This window comes from Esox lucius, chromosome 8, assembly GCF_011004845.1.
Source record: "Esox lucius isolate fEsoLuc1 chromosome 8, fEsoLuc1.pri, whole genome shotgun sequence".
Classification (NCBI taxonomy): Eukaryota; Metazoa; Chordata; class Actinopteri; order Esociformes; family Esocidae; genus Esox; species Esox lucius.
The window spans coordinates 30,834,501-30,851,545 of record NC_047576.1 but is presented as its reverse complement, the minus strand read 5'-3'; the positions used below and the strand labels follow the sequence as shown (position 1 = coordinate 30,851,545).

General features: G+C 45.0%; 1 protein-coding gene across 2 annotated transcripts in view; it reads right to left on the bottom strand.

The window, feature by feature from the left end:
• Window positions 1-17,045, bottom strand: part of hmcn1 (hemicentin 1) — a 161,726-nt gene that overhangs the window by 35,649 nt on the left and 109,032 nt on the right. Inside the window, exons 55-80 of one of the 2 annotated variants that reach the window (XM_010872514.3) lie at window positions 16,752-17,036; window positions 16,482-16,643; window positions 16,242-16,355; window positions 15,865-16,067; window positions 13,331-13,412; window positions 13,097-13,228; window positions 12,796-12,945; window positions 12,520-12,676; window positions 12,175-12,299; window positions 11,874-12,057; window positions 11,628-11,725; window positions 11,139-11,417; window positions 10,144-10,340; window positions 9,886-9,967; window positions 9,385-9,521; window positions 7,734-7,875; window positions 7,465-7,609; window positions 6,729-6,856; window positions 6,388-6,544; window positions 6,140-6,261; window positions 5,703-5,867; window positions 4,722-4,829; window positions 4,432-4,569; window positions 1,843-1,977; window positions 1,395-1,664; window positions 1,024-1,214 (exon numbers count right to left, since the gene is read on the bottom strand). In XM_010872514.3, coding sequence (XP_010870816.2) covers window positions 1,024-1,214; window positions 1,395-1,664; window positions 1,843-1,977; window positions 4,432-4,569; window positions 4,722-4,829; window positions 5,703-5,867; window positions 6,140-6,261; window positions 6,388-6,544; window positions 6,729-6,856; window positions 7,465-7,609; window positions 7,734-7,875; window positions 9,385-9,521; window positions 9,886-9,967; window positions 10,144-10,340; window positions 11,139-11,417; window positions 11,628-11,725; window positions 11,874-12,057; window positions 12,175-12,299; window positions 12,520-12,676; window positions 12,796-12,945; window positions 13,097-13,228; window positions 13,331-13,412; window positions 15,865-16,067; window positions 16,242-16,355; window positions 16,482-16,643; window positions 16,752-17,036 — 4,088 coding nt within the window. The remainder of the gene's footprint in view (window positions 1-1,023; window positions 1,215-1,394; window positions 1,665-1,842; window positions 1,978-4,431; window positions 4,570-4,721; window positions 4,830-5,702; window positions 5,868-6,139; window positions 6,262-6,387; window positions 6,545-6,728; window positions 6,857-7,464; window positions 7,610-7,733; window positions 7,876-9,384; window positions 9,522-9,885; window positions 9,968-10,143; window positions 10,341-11,138; window positions 11,418-11,627; window positions 11,726-11,873; window positions 12,058-12,174; window positions 12,300-12,519; window positions 12,677-12,795; window positions 12,946-13,096; window positions 13,229-13,330; window positions 13,413-15,864; window positions 16,068-16,241; window positions 16,356-16,481; window positions 16,644-16,751; window positions 17,037-17,045) is intronic. The other variant, XM_020049296.2, reaches the window with a different exon arrangement.

Genomic DNA, 17,045 nt, shown 5'->3' with positions numbered 1-17,045 from the left:
CTGGTTTCTTGTTGATATTATAACGTTATTATTGCAGTAGGCTTTTTCAGCCATACTTCCAAAATGACATTGTTTTGGGGGTCTGAGAAATCTTACTTTGGTCAAAATGTTTTTAATGGATTTCTTGCCAGCAATCATTTCATTAAATAAATCCTAATCTCCCATACATACCGCTTATGTTGGGCGAGGCAGCTAGCAAGTTTAATTCATTCATATTAAGTCATTTTGGTCAGGTAGGATACAGTCCAAGCTGTACCCCCTAATACGCAAAAATAATATATTGTAGGCAGAGTTGCAAAGAAAATGCTATATCTCAGACTGGCCAATAAAAAGAAAAGATTTAGATAGGCAAAATATCTCAGGACAGCACCAAAAACAGATGGGCTTTGGCAGAGTAATGAGCCTCTAACCACAGAGGACAGAGAGTGGACTTGGGCAGTCTAAAGAGCCTCTAACCACAGAGGACAAAGAGTGGACTTGGGCAGTCTAAAGAGCCTCTAACCACAGAGGACAGAGAGTGGACTTGGGCAGTCTAAAGAGCCTCTAACCACAGAGGACAGAGAGTGGACTTGGGCAGTGTAAAGAGCCTCTAACCACAGAGGATAGAGAGTGGACTTGGGCAGTGTAAAGAGCCTATAACCACAGAGGACAGAGAGTGGACTTGGGCAGTGTAAAGAGCCTATAACCACAGAGGACAGAGAGTGGACTTGGGCAGTGTAAAGAGCCTATAACCACAGAGGACAGAGAGTGGACTTGGGCAGTGTAAAGAGCCTCTAACCACAGAGGACAGAGAGTGGACTTGGGCAGTGTAAAGAGCCTCTAACCACAGAGGACAGAGAGTGGACTTGGGCAGTGTAAAGAGCCTATAACCACAGAGGACAGAGAGTGGACTTGGGCAGTGTAAAGAGCCTCTAACCACAGAGGACAGAGAGTGGACTTGGGCAGTGTAAAGAGCCTCTAACCACAGAGGGCGGAGGACTCAATTCACTGACCCATGTGGAAGCCTGACTGGTTTACCTTTACCTGAGCGATGTCAATGACGAGCGCCCCAGAGGGAAGGACAGTGTACTCCCCAGCAGCGTCGCTCACAGGTGTCCCCTCCTTTTCCCAGGACAGGGTGGGTTGTGGGACCCCCTCTGCCACACACATCAGCTGGGCCTGGCTATTCTCTACTACAGAAACCTCTGCCTCCCCTCCTCGGATAGAGGGGGGGACTGGAGTTGACGGAAAGATGGAGGGAGAGACAGAGGCGAATAGGGAGGGGAAAGTTCATTTTGCACAAAAGCTGGATAGCATTTGCCTGCTGAATTTAAGGACATCTAGGACATCATGTATGTAACATAAGTAATCTGTTAATCATGGTTCCCTTTGGTTACTTTAGCATTTAGACTCACTCTGTACGCTAAGGCTCATCTCCAGGCTGCTTGTGCCAGCCGTGTTCACCGCAGTGCAGGTGTATCGGCCCGTGTCGCCAGGTTGGGCGAACACTATCTGCAGAGACCCCGAGCTGAGGAACCGTTGGCGCACAGATTCGCTGAGAGGCTGCCCGTCTTTATGCCAGGTCACGGTGGGCGAGGGAGAACCTTCAGCCTGGCACAGCAGGGTGACAGAGGAATCCAGGGGCACAAGGTAGTTCTGGGTCTGGGAGCTGATTGTCGGAGGGACTGGAGAGACATTAAGGTTAAATGACAGGAGAGGATATTGGTTACCTCAGGAAATATTTTACAGCTGTCATGTCGGAAAACGGGAATGAGGATGTAGTGTCAGTTTGCACTACAGTGAGATCTGGCAAACGGCTACGCTATCCGCCATAAATGTTTTCTGTTCATTCTGCAGACCCACCTTGTACTTTGAGTTTTATTTTGCCCAGGGCTGTGCCAGCAGGGTTCTGGGCCACACACATGTATGTTCCTGAGTCTGCTGTTGCGGCCCTGGAGATCTGCAGGCCACCATCAGGCAGCACGGTGAACACACCTGCTAGCGGGGGAGTGAGAGAATATGGGTGCGGACTACTCAGAGGCAACTAGAAGCACACAAAACAAGGCATCAGTAAATATCTATGCCCCCAGTTTTGCTGTTTTACCATAGCCTTACCATTGGTCTCAATTCAAGCACATTTGCATGCTGCATTCATCTTGCCATAAATTTTCATATAATTCCCCTGTGCCTTTAGAGATCACACACCCCCAAAACATCAGTGAGCCACCACCATGCTTCACAGTGGGGATGGAATTCTGGTCACTATAGGCCTTGTCGACCCCTCTCCAAACATAACACTTATGGTTGTGACCATAGAGCTCTATTTTGGTCTCGTCACTCCAAATTACAGTGTGCCAGAAGCTGTGAGGTGTGTCAAGGTGTTGTCGGGCATATTGCGACTGAGCTTTTTTGTGGCATTTGCGCATCTTTATAAAGTTCCATTGCCTTGTTACACAGGTCTTTTGACAGTTCTTTTCTGCTCCCCATGGCTCAGTATCTAGCCTGCTCAGTGCATCCACGTGAGAGCTAACAAACTCAATGACTATTCACATTTGAAATTCACATTTAATTGCCATTTTCACCTATGTGTGTCACCTTGTCTGTCTTTAACAAGGCAAAACAAGGTAAACTGTAGATCAGGGCCATTTGGGTGATTTCTGTTATCATTATGATTTAAAAAGGAGCCAAACAACTACGTGATAATAAATGGTTTCATTTGGTCAATATCCTTAAATAAAAATATAATACATTTTATTTGCATGATCAGTCATATTTTCAAAATCAATGCCAAAATTTCACAATTTCAGCTAGGTTATGCAAACTTATGAGCACAACTGTATATATATATGAGTATACCCCTAACATTTTTGCAAATATTTGATTATATCTTTTCATGTGATAACACTGAGGAAATGACACTTTGCTACAATGTAAAGTAGTGAGTGTACAGCTTGTATAACAGTGCTGTCCCCTCAAAATAACACAACACACAGCCATTAATGTCTAAACCACTGGCAACAAAAGTGAGTACACCCCTAAGTGAAAATGTCAAAATTTGGTCACAATTAGCCATTTTCCCTCCCTGGTGTCAAGTGACTCATTAGTGTTACAAGAACTCAGGTGTGAACGGGGAGCAGGTGTGTTAAATTTGGTGTTATCGCTCTCACATTCCCTCATACTGGTCACTGGAAGTTCAACATGGCAACTCATGTCAAAGAACTCTCTGAGGATCTGAAAAAAATAAGTGTTGCTCTACATAAAGATGGCCTAGGTTCTAAGAAGATTGCCAAGACCCTGAAACTGAGCTAGTGCATGGTGGCCAAAACCATATGGCGGTTTAACAGGACAGGTTCCACTCAGAACAGGACTCGCCATGGTGGACCAAAGAAGTTGATTGCACGTGCTCAGCGTCATATCCAGAGGTTGTTTACGGGAAATAGACATATGAGTGCTGCCCGCATTGCTGCAGAGGTTGAAGGGGTGGGGGGTCAGCCTGTCAGTGCTCAGACCATATGCCGCACACTGCATCAAATTGGTCTACATGGCTGTCATCCCAGAAGGAAGCCTCTTTTAAAGATGATGCACAAGAAAGCCCGCAAACAGTTTGCAGAAGACAAGCAGACTAAGGACATGGATTACTGGAACCATGTCCTGAGGTCTGATGAAACCAAGATAAACGTATTTGGTGTCAAGCGTGGGTGGCGACAACCAGGTGAGGAGTACAGAGACAAGTGTGTCTTGCCTACAGTCAAGCATGGTGGTGGGATTGTCATGGTCTGGGGCTGCATGAGTGCTGCCAGCACTGGGGAGCTACAGTTCATTGAGGGAACCATGAATGCCAACATGTACTGTGACATACTGAAGCAGAGCATGATCCGATCCCTTCTGAGATTGGGCCGCAGGCCAGTATTCCAACATGATAACGACCACAAACACAACTCCAAGACGACCACTGCCTTGCTAAAGAAGCTGCGGGTAAAGACCTAAACCCTATTGAGCATGGTGGCCACACAAAATATTGACACTTTGGGCCCAATTTGGACATTTTCACTTTTAAGCTGTACAATCACTACTTTACATTGTAGCAAAGTGTCATTTCCTCATTGTTGTCACATGAAAAGATATAATCAAATATTTGCTAAAATATTTGCAAAAAGGTGTACTCACTTTTGTGAGATACTATATATATGCAGGGTACTCAATTCAAGGTATCCATATACCAATCAACATCGTTTCTAAAAATGATGGTTGGGTCAGAGAAACCAACGAACCACAAATTAACAGACGGAATCGTTATATTGTCCCCTTTCCGAATTAATCGGCGGGAGACAGAAACAACAGAATGAACTGGGACTGAGACAGACGCATGGAGATACATAATGTGTCTGCACAGAAACAGAAAAACACTGAAATGACACCAAGAGAGCAAAACATACGGCGCTGCCAGCCTACCGTTAGTAGCAATGTTGATGCCCTCTTTCTGCCAGGTGATAGTGGGCCAGGGGGAGCCGGTGGCTCTGCAGGGAAGGGTAATGGGGTTGTTCAAAATCACATCCAGAGAAGAGGGGTGGGTCTGGATCACAGGAATCTCTGAAAGGGTGGATGAACAGAAGGAAGGTTGGTGACAAAGAAGGGGGAGAGAGAAAAACACAGCTTCATGTTTCTTAGCTATGTGTAAAAAAAAACAATGAAGCCGTTAAATGATTAGATTTAAAGAAATCTGACTCTGCCAGTGTCCTTACCCTGTACAGTGAGCTGGACGTGGCGATGGGCGGAGCCTGCCGCGTTCTCGGCCACACAGGAGTAGTGTCCTGTATGACTCAGCTCTGCAGATGTGATCTCTAATGGGCCTAGGGAGGACACACGAGGATCGGAGGTAGAACGGTCTCTGAACCAACAGCTGAACGACGACCCTTAGTGTGGCGCCGCTATCTCAAAACATCTGACGGTTTGTCTAACTCAGACTGAGGTTTCCAAAACACTGAGTTTTTAGGACTGGCCACATCTAATGCTACGTGCACACTGTCCGCTCGCTCAACTCGCAAAGCGCTCAGTCTCTGGCTAGCTGTCGCTGAGCCTTCCCTAGCGTGTATCTTCCTAATTCATGCCAGCGACAACCAGTCAACCAGTATAGGGGAAAAATCAGTCTCTGCAAATATTAATAAGTATTTTGTATTTGTGTGACTAAAAATGTATTACGACAAAGCCAAGTCAATGTTAAAATAGCATTTTGCTTTGTTTTACGTTATGCATGGATCACTCACCAGTGATCTCTGAAACCTTACAAGCATCGATTTTTAGAATTATATCTCTGTATGAAGCCAGAGAAGCATCATAAATAATGGGGAAACCAGACACCACAATTATACGTTTTGTACATTTCTTTAGCTAGCGAGTGAGTTTTTAGCTAGCAAGTAGAAAAGAGAAGGGACTTCAATATTCAGAGAACATCTGCCCTGCCATTGGTAGTCGCCGAACTCCGTTACTGCCCGCTTGCTGGAAATTAACATAAACATTTCTCAATTGTTGCAGTCGCTGTGAGATTTGAGACAGAGTACTGAGTAACTCCGCCCACTGTCGCTGTGATTCGCTGGTTCTTGTTGGAAATGAGTGAGAGCATGCCTCTTTGTAGCTCTAGCGAGCGTACGGTGTGCATGCAGGGTAAGCAGCGCTACAGACACTCAACTCCCATAAGTATCGTGTTCAGCAGTTAACAGTCTAACCTGATGGCAGGATGCTGTAGCCTCTCCCCTCCCTTGGGAGTATCATGCCGTCTTTGCTCCAGTGCAGGGTGGGCTCTGGGACGCCTGACGTAGTGCATCCAATCACCAGCGGGGACAGTCTTGTCACTACCAGCTCAGTGGCTTCATCTGCTATGGAGGGAGGAACTGTAGAGAGAGGTGGGTTAGGAACTGCAGAGGAACACTGGTTTTACTAACTGAATTATAATGAGGATTAGCATTGTTTGAATCTTCCTGATCTCACGAGCTCTGTTGCTGGTGAAGACAGGATGATTAGTACAATGGTAATTCTGTATGTCGAAGTAAGCAAATTAATTACTGTACAGTTCAACCGAACGTACAGGACATTCAACCTATCGCTTTAACGTGAAGAGGTTCACTCTGCGTTCAAGTGGTCTGATTGTAATGTATCTACTCACCCTGGACAGAGAGCTGGATGACCCTGGTGTCCTTCCCGGCCTCGTTAGACACGATACACTTGTAGTAAGCCGTGTCCTCCACCGTGGGTGCGATGACCACCAGAGAACCCGACGACAACAATCTAGAGGCCACAGAGGAACCATGTTGTCAGCCTCTCAGAATATCCTGTCAATCTAACAACTCATCTCCCTCACTTTGTTTAGCAAACATCAGCTCAGAAACAAAGAGAGGTGGGAAAATGAATTACCTGTACATATTCTGGTTCTGGTCAGTGTTGAGTGATCGACCGTTCTTGGACCAGGTGACCGTGGGTTTTGGTATGCCAGACGCCTCACAGGAGAGGGTGGTCTGAATATTCACTGTCACTGTGATGTTGGTGGGACCATGGGCAATAGAGGGTGGCACTAACACACAAAGGAGAGGTGTTCATATTCATAATCTCAATTGCTGTTTGTTGTGTTGTGTTGTGTATGTGAGGGCATGCATGAAGTTATGTGAGACTGTGTGTGTCTGAGTGTATTTTACATGTGTGTGCGTGAGTGTATTTTTTCATTTGTGTGTGTGTGTCAGGCTGAGCACTCCTCTCACCGTAGACCTGCAGGTCGAACCTTTTGCGCTGGGTCCCTGCCTGGTTGGTGGCCATACACAGGTACCGTCCTGTGTCAGTTACCTGGGCTGAGTGGATGCGGAGAGAGCCATCCTCCGTGAACTGGTACCTTGTACGCATTTGGACACATTGAAGACACTGTTTTAATTATACACCACATAGCATTAGAAGGACTCTAGACACAGCCACCTGAAAATGCATCTCTGGTCGCCATCATTTGGATGTACTTAAGAAATTGATAACATATGTCAAGTAAGTGTAACTTCACCAATGAAAACCATGGATAATATAGGACTACCTATGCAAAGATGGTAAACACTTCAGTCAAAAGTTCTTAATCCATTATTTCAGATTATTAACTGGGTGGTTTGCATCCTGAAAGAATATGGGGCACAGAATGTATTTCAGGCACAGAAAGTATATGAGAATGTATTTTCATGTACAGAAACTATGTTTTTTCTTTGTAATTGCATAGGTAACCTGTTTATGATAGCAATAAGGAACCAAAAAAGGGTTTGCTGAAAGGCCAAAATGCCAGAGCTAAAGGCTATATCAAGGAACTCTGTGTTCATGCATAAGAATGGCCAAAAACAATTTTATACTGGTTATATAACCACACCCTCTTCTGACGTATTGCCTTATTTAATAAAAAATAAAAATATACAATTTAGAGGCAAGCCAGTAGTAATATAGCATGTCTCCATGATGTGGTCTGACCTGGGGTTGGTTCCTGCCAATATAGCTCCATGTTTTCTCCAGGACACGCGGGGAGCAGGAACTCCACTCACAACACACTCCAACACCACAGGCTGGTCTATGTGGACGGACACTACATCAGGACCCTCCGCTATGATGGGAGCAACTGAACACACACATACATCTTAGGTTTTGCTACCATTCCTAAGAACAGCATAGGACCAGCCATATGCAATACAATGATGATGTAATTGAGTTAATGATAATCTATGAATTTCTCTTTTTTGTACCATTCACTGCCAGGTTAAACTGTCGTGTGGTCTTGCCAGCAACGTTGCTGGCTACACAGGTGTACTGAGCCCCATCCCCCAGCTCAGCCATGTTGATCTGGAGGTAACGTCCACTGGACAGGACACGCACGCGAGGGGATGCCTACAAAGAAAAATAAGAGACTTCAGGCCTCGGGCAAAGAAAAACAATCTGTGGAGCGTGCATGCACAAACACACACGCACACAGCCATACACACATGCCGCCTATACAGGTGCTGGTCATAAAATTTGAATATCATCCAAAAGTTTCTTTATTTCAGTAATTCCATACAAAAAGTGAAACTTTTATATTATATTCATTCATTACACACAGACTGATATATTTCAAATGTTCATTTCTTTTAATTGTGATGATTAAAACTGACAAAATGAAAATCCCAAATTCAGAAATTCTGAAAATTAGAATATTACTTAAGAAAGTTTGGCCAACTGAAAAGTATGAACATGACAAGTATGAGCATGTACAGCACTCAATACTTAGTTGGGGCTCCTTTTGCCTGAATTACTGCAGCAATGCAGCGTGGCATGGAGTCGATCAGTCTGTGGCACTGCTCAGGTGTTATGAGAGCCCAGGTTGCTCTGATAGTGGCCTTCAGCTCTTCTGCATTGTTGGGTCTGGCGTATTGCATCTTCCTCTTCACAATACCCCAAAGATTTTCTATAGGGTTAAGGTCAGGCGAGTTTGCTGGCCAATTAAGAACAGGGAGGAACTGGTAGCTTTGGCACTGTGTGCAGGTTCCAAGTCCTGTTGGAAAATGAAATCTGCATCTCCATAAAGTTGGTCAGCAGCAGGAAGCATGAAGTGCTCTAAAACTTCCTGGTAGACGGCTGCGTTGACCTTGGACCCCAAAAACACAGTGCACCAAAACCAGCAGATGATATGGCACCCCAAACCATCACTGACTGTGGAAACTTTACACTGGATTCTGTGCCTCTCCTGAAACCCATGTCTTGCATACGTCTGTGCGTGGTGGCTCTTGAAGCACTGACTCCAGCTGCAGTCCAGTGAATCTCCCCCACATTTTTTAATGGGTTTTGTTTCACAATCCGCTCCAGGGTGCGGTTATCCCTATTGCTTGTACACTTTTTTCTACCACATTTTTCCTTCCCTTCGCCTCTCTATTAATGTGCTTGGACACAGAGCTCTGTGAACAGCCAGCCTCTTTAGCAATGACCTTTTGTGTCTTGCCCACCTTGTGCAAGGTGTCAATGGTCGTCTTTTGGACAGCTGTCAAGTCAGCACTCTTCCCCATGATTGTGTAGCCTACAGAACTAGACTGAGAGACCATTTAAAGGCCTTTGCAGGTGTTTTGAGTTAATTAGCTGATTAGAGTGTGGCACCAGGTGTCTTCAATATTGAAACTTTTCACAATATTCGAGATACTGAATTTGGGGTTTTCATTAGTTGTCAGTTATAATCCTCAAAATTAAAAGAGATAAACACTTGAAATATATCAGTCTGTGTGGAATGAATGTATACATTATACAAGTTTCACTTTTTGAATGGAATTACTGAAATAAATCTACTTTTTGATGATATTCTAATTATATGACCAGCACTTGTACACACAGCCACACGTATACGTGCACACACACACCACTGTAACTTACCTGGAGTGTCTTGCCATCTTTGAGCCAGGTGAGTGTTGGGGGAGGGACAGCGTCAGACTTGCACTCCAGAGTCACCTGTCTGTTCTGCAGCACTGACATGTTCTGTGGAGTGCTCTCCCCTGCAATGTTAGGGGGAACTGGGAGCAAAAAAGTTATGATAAGAAATAACTCTGTTGTATTAAAAACTATTTGTTATTAGTGCCTCACATATCAGCAGCAATTAAGTAAGTAGTAAAATTTACAGGTTTTGTGTGAGTTGTAATTCAGTAGTACTTTTCATTAGGGCCAGGTTATTGTGAGTTTTTATTTTGTATTTGTCCCCCTCAAAGATTTCATTTTGTTTTTCAATTGAATTGTTCACGTTATAGGTCACATTAAAGATGGAAAAAGTTCTGACATGATTTATCTTTGTCTCATTCCTTTACATCACAAGAACCTGGCATTTTAACAGGGGTGTGTAGACTTTTTATATCCACTGTACTCTTCAAGTACATTACCCACCATGCACTCGGACCAGGAACTCTTTATCGTCGTCTCCTGCAGGACTGTTGGCCAGACAGGTGTACCTCCCTGTGGCCTCAACCTTGGAGTTGAGATGAAAAGAAGAAATTGAATGTGGGAGAAATCAGATCAAAAGTGCTGACAGAAGAGCCCAGTTTCCTTATATCGGATTACAATCTACAAACGTTTCTGAAACCACACGACTTCTTTACTGTTCCTTTTGTGGTTTTAAGGTCCATCCTTGACTACGTCTCTCACCTGCGGCGAGGAGATCCTGAGCACCTCCCCTCCTCTGAGGAGGCGCAGGCTGTCTGTGTGGGGTAGCGGCCGTCCATCTTTTAACCAGGTAAGTGTCGGGGTGGGGATTCCTGTGGCCTCACACAGCAACTCTAGAACATGGTTCACCACCACAGACACCTCGGCTGCTATGCCCGAACCGTTGATACGGGGAGGGGCTGAAATAAACACACATGCAGACACACACAGACACAAAGGGACAAAGAGGGTTATACACACAATCAAATCCTAACATCCAAATACTCTGCAAGCGCAAATTTCTTCTTTAGGTTTTATACACTTCAGATTTGAAATCAAACAAATACTGTAAGGGTAAAGGTCAGATTAACAGATTTATTTTGGGATATACAGTTAAGTCCAGGAAATAATTGGACACTGACGCAGGTTTTGTTATTTTGGCTGTTTACCAATTATATTCAAGTTACAGTTAAATCATAAATATGAGCTTAAAGTGCAGTCTCTCAGCCTGCACTTCATGGAAGGAAGGGTTTAGGAATTATACAGTGGATATAAAAAGTCTACACACCCCTGTTAAAATGGCAGGTTCTTGTGATGTAAAAGAACGAGACAAAGTTAAATCATGTCAGAACTTTTTCCACCTTTAATGTGATAACATGAACAATTTAATTGAAAAAAAAATTGAAATCTTTGAGGGGGATTTTTTTTTTTACTCACAATAACTTGGTTGCATAAGTGTTATTATCATTATCAGCAGGATAATGCGGCCTGCCACAAAGCAAAAATGGTTCAGGAATGGTTTGAGGAACACAACAACGAGTTCAAGGTGTTGACCTGGCCTCCAATAAGTTATCCAATCGAGCATCTGTAATATTTGATTTGAAATCCAAACTTGATTGTGGATGATTCAGTGCCCTGACACTTGAAAGCACACTGTATGTAGGTCCAGCATGTACTCTGTGTGGGCTTTTGTTATCACCATACATACCCACACTTACCCAGTACTTTGAGGTTAAAGTGGCGGCTGGCTCGGCCTGCTGTGTTGACAGCCCAACATGTGTAGCGTCCGGTATCCTCCACTCTGACCTGAGGGATCTGCACGGTGGTGCCCAGGTTCAGCAACTTGATGTGGGTGTCAGGGACCAAGGTCTCCCCCTCCCTCAGCCAAGACATGGAGGGGCTGGGGGTCCCATCAGCTATACACAGCAGTGAAGCCAGGTTCCCTCTCACCACCGTCACGTCCTCTGTACTGCCCGCACCGTCCAGGCGGGGGGGAACTAGAGGGGAGACGACATTACAGGGAGTGACCACAGTGTATCCAACCCACCTAACAGCTGAGGACCATGACAGAGATTTTAAAAGGATTTTATATTTAAAAAATGAGGAAACTAATTGAAATTAGTGAAGATTGTGTTTTCAGTGGAATAGTTGTAAGGCTCTGTTTTGATATGTTGTGTATTATTATCGATTGATTGTGTTAAACTCACCGTGCACCTGTAAGTTGAAGTGTCTGTTGTCCACACCAGCCCTGTTGGAGGCCACACAGGTAAAGATGCCGCCGTCCGAAACCTGAGCTCTGGCAATCCTGGACAGAATGGAACGACATGCGAATCTTCTGTTACACACGCAGTACATTTACCTACTCTGTTACACATTATATCAAGCAATCATCCTAGGACAGTTTTAAATCAATGTCACTGCTGCTTGTATCCAATGAAACATCCCTGACCTACCTGAGCACCTGTCCGGCAGACAGCACGCGTGTCTGTGAAGAGACAGGGAGAGGCAGGCCGTTCTTCAGCCAGTTGAGTTGTGGTGGAGGCGATCCCGAAGCAACGCACTCTATATTGACGGTGCTGTCTAGCATGGTGGTCAACTCCACGGGCCCGTCACTGTTCCCTTCAATCGCAGGAGGTACTGCGGAGACAAGCGGGAATACAAACAAAAAGCCATGAAGAGGGAGAGGAGGGAGGAGCAGGTCGAACTCTTCATAGAGCGGAGACCACATGTGTGGAAGAGAGAGGTTCAACTAACCATACACATTGAGGTTGAATATCCGGTCCTCCTCTCCTGCCCTGTTGCTGGCTACACAAGTGTACTTGCCACTGTCAGAGGTCTGAGCTCCGGACAGGGTGAGAGTGCTGCCATCTGGACTGATCCTGGACACAGCGATGACATAAATCATATTCACATGAATGTATGGATACATCTGAACCACCATTCCACTCTTTCTGTTCTCTTTCTATCTCTGAGTAGTTATAAAACAATTATTTATAGCATCCTGAGAAAAATTGGTCAATCAAATCAGCTCTCCATAAACGCGACAGAGTTGGGGGCTGATTTGGAGCTGGGTGCGGATTTGGTCACGCGTCAATGTACCTGAGTCCTCTTAACCCTGCCTCAAGGGCCATGCCATCCTTCAGCCACTGGATGGATGGGGGCGGTGTTCCCTGGGCACGGCACACCAGCTGGACACTGTCATTCAGCAGCACCCCCACCTCACCGGGAATCTCCGAACCTGAGATGCTGGGAGGAACTGAGAGCGCAGCCCAACTGGTCAGACACTAACACAGGGCACAGCCGATCCGAGTGTTGCTCATTCAGTACCTTCCATAGACTTATCAGATGGTACTGGGAATCATTATGTGACTGTACCTTGTATGGTGAGATGGTAACTTTTGCGAGCCTTGCCTTCCACATTGGAGGCCACACAGGTGTAGTTTCCAGAGTCCGAGAGCTGGGAGCGGCTTATTTGCAGCTTACTGCCTCCAGACAGGATGTAGAGCTCCAGAGATTCTGAGTTCTCTGAGAAACAACGCAGAGGACAAAAAGACAACACAGTTGCTACTCCACAACTTCAGTAAATACTGGGAGGATAATTTGAAATACTGTGAATTAGAGACTAATCTTGGTGAATGAGAGAATAATGCGTTGTAGAACCGTGGGTCCTGCTCACCGATGGTCCGACCGTTTTTCTGCCAGGCGAGACTGGGAGGGGGGATGCCCGTAGCGTCACAGGCGAAGGTCACAGGGTTACTGATGGTCTCCACTACCTTCTCCTCAACTGAACCACTTATACTGGGGGGAACTGAGATCGGAGGGACAGAGCTTTACAGTCAGGACCAGTCTCCTTTCTTCTCCATCTCCTATTTGTTAGCCTTAGTGACAAGATATTTGGTCATAATCTTACCGTAGATGTTTAGGTGGAAGTTCTTGTCCACCTGTCCAGCCACATTCTTGGCCTTGCAGACATACTGGCCAGTGTCAGACACCTGGAGAACAGAGGATGCACGTGAAAACAGTTAGCATAAAACCCAATATAGTACAGTCATGTGAGAAAGGTAAGTACAGCCTCGGGAATGTTGTCATTCTTTCCACACATTTAGATATACTGATATGTGAGCTACATACCAACCAAATTCAGTGATAAAGGTCACTTAATTTAACAAATCACACAAAAAATATATTTGAAACCATATATGAAAATAAAACAAACAGAAATGGAATTTCCCTATTCCTTAATCACCATCTGTTTATGGGGGTATGTATTAAGATCCTCCGGAGTTGTACAGAGTTGCATATTCATTCACAGTATTTCACTGGTATGCGTGGCAGTATGGCACAGCAAGCATTCTTTTCCATATACACATTTTCCATATACAAACATGTAACCACACATGTTAATGGATTTATATATCTTTGCTTAGTAAAAGTCAATTAAGTTCATTTTGAAATTGCCGGTTCTCAACAGCACCATTCACCCAAGTTTTGTCAAAATGTGTGTAGCCAGGCCAGAGAAATGGCCTATGACATAGGTGAAAGAATTAACACGCAAGCAAAAACGACTGAACCTTTTATATTCTCCAACTTCTGATTTCCTTGGTGGGGGACCCAATCAGGGACAAACCTAGTAACTTGGGAAGGTCCAGTGATCCCTAAAGAATTGAAACCGGTTTGGACTTAACAAAATGATTGTTTGGTAAAATGCTACCAAGATTAAAATAGACCTTCTTTATAAACATGAGTCTAGGAGGTGTTACAATGCCATTTCCAAACAATTCGAAGTACACAGTAACTGTACAACAAACCTTTAAAAGTCAAAATAATTACAGACAACTCACAATCTACACAGGAAAATGTTTTCCCACCAAATTCAGCTGAATAGCTGACCAAAAGGTGCTGACATAAGTCTCTAAGAACCCCAGGGTAATATAAAGAGATGTACACGTTCGTCTCTTACCACAGTGTGGCTAATTTCACTTTCCACAAAGTGCATAAATCAGCTGTTGGAGTGAGACTGAACAAACATGGCTTACATGAAAGATCAGCATGGAAGACACCTCTGCTCTCAAAAAATAACATCAAGACAAGACTGAATAAAGACCAAACATCTGGGTAAAGACCAAACATGGCTTACATGAAAGATCAGCATGGAAGACACCTCTGCTCTCAAAAAATAACATCAAGACAAGACTGAGTAAAGACCAAACATCTGGGTAAAGACCAAACATCTGGGTAAAACCAAACATGGCTTACATGAAAGATCAGCATGGAAGACCAGACTGAGTAAAGACCAAACATCTGGGTAAAGACCAAACATGGCTTACATGAAAGATCATCATGGAAGACACCTCTGCTCTCAAAAAATAACATCAAGACAAGACTGAGTAAAGACCAAACATCTGGGTAAAGACCAAACATGGCATCTGGCATTGTGACCAAACAACTCTTTTTTCACTCATCTGTCCAGAACAAATTGTTGCAGATGTTTGGCCACAATGCCAGATGCTATGTTTGGCAAGAAAGAAATACTGAATTTAAACTCATATCAACCATAAAGCATGGATGTGTTTTCATTATGTTTTTGTTTTTTTGCTGCCACAGGGCCTACTTGCCATCATTGAGTCAACCATGAATTCCATATTATACCAGAGAATTCCTGAGGGCAATGTCAAAGACCATCTGTCAAAAAGCTGAACCAAACTTGAACCAAAATGATCCAAAACACGCACGCAAAGCTACAACAAGGTATGGGTCAAAGCCCATATGTCATTGCTGAGAATCTTACAACAGGCAGCTTTAAAAAATAACATACATATAGCCTGAGGTAACAAGACAACATTGATATTATTCAATAAACGGAGTTTGACTGGAGAAACAGTTTGCTCAAATATTCTATGTCACTCGTGGCATGATGCATCACATATGTGAGGTGGGGAATGCTTAGTTACCATGCTGGACTGTAAACAAACACTTTGCAGCCAAGTAAGCCCACCTGTTTAGTGTTGCTACTGCAAACGTTACATGAATGCACTACTCAACAATGCATTGGAGAAGATGTTTAACTTCAACACGCTAGCGTGCACTACTCAACTGCAAACAAACTGCATGCGCACCAGAATCCCTCCGGTTTAGTGGCTAATGCATCTCAATTGGGAAGACAGATTTCTCACTTCAGCACTTTTCAAGGCAGTCACTTTATTATGTGTACTGTATATTGCAGTCTGTGACTCTTGTTGAGTGTCCTTTGTTTAAGTAAGCACATCATGAGCCTGTATAATCCAGAGTCAAATTCCTGGTATGTGTACACATACCTGGTGAATAAAGCTCATTCTGATTCTGATACTCAAAACCCGGTGTTAACTATTGCTGTTGAACTAATACACTTAACATTATGAGGTCACAAAGAAGACACAGTCGGGCTAAGACCTCCCCGTTTCTCACCTCGGCCCCCTTCAGCTCCAGCATCTGTCCCTCTGCCAGGATGCGGAGGCTGGCAGACTCTGTCACCATTCGGCCATTCTTCAACCAGGTGATGGTGGGGGGAGGCACAGCGTTAGACTCACATGCCAGGGTCACTGAGTTACCCACAAGCACATTCACCACAACCGGAGTGTCCCCACTGCTGTCCCTGATACTGGGAGGCACTGTGGGGATGGGAGGGGGGACAGGGGAGTGGCAGTAGATTAGAGCATTGCTTCTCTAATACAGCATTGTTACTCTAATAAAAGAATGTACTGGAGCAGAACAAGGGTCACACGGTTTCAAATAGAAGTCCAGTAGTGTAGTGTGGCCTATCCTGTCCCACTGTAGGTACTGACCAAACACTGAGAGGTGGATTGTTTTCCTGGCCTCCCCGGCAGGGTTTGTGGCTACACAGCTGTACTTCCCCCCGTCAGACATCTTAGCCCTCAGGATCTGCAAGGTGCGTCCACCTGGAGAATTAAAAGAAGGGATGAGGGGAGGAGAGACAGAGATGAAAACTGACGGAGAGATAAGCAGAGATTGGGAACCGATCCACCCAACCCTTTGCAATTCACATCAATGTGGGTGTTCCTCACCTGGCATGATGAGTGTGTTGGTATGAGGCTGAACTGGCCCCTTGTCTTTGAGCCAACTCAGAGAGGGAGGGGGGAACCCTGTGGCCTCACACGTCAGAGACACAAAGTTATTGACCACCACTGTCACATTCTCTGGGCTGACACCCACTATGGTTGGGGGGACTGGAGTTGAAAGAAGGAGGGGAAAAAAAAATATTTGTCTGTCAGGCAATCAGCCCGTCCAACCCCATCAGAAATCAGACACCGGATGGAAGTTGCGGTCCGACTCACCATGTATGTTGAGGTTGAAGGATTTCTCGGCACTTCCCGCCAGGTTAACGGCCACGCACACGTAGCGACCCGTGTCCGTCACTTGGGCGTTTGACACCTGCAAGGAGCGTCCGTTTGACAGCAGGATGTGGAATCCGTCAGCGCTAAGGGGCTGGTTGTCCTTCAGCCAGGTGACCTTAGGGGCGGGGCTACCAGACACCTGGCACTCCAACACTGTGCTCCTATTAACCCGGACCACCACCTCCTCAGGTAGATCCCCGCCTCCCCCGCGGATCGATGGGGGCACTGGGGAAC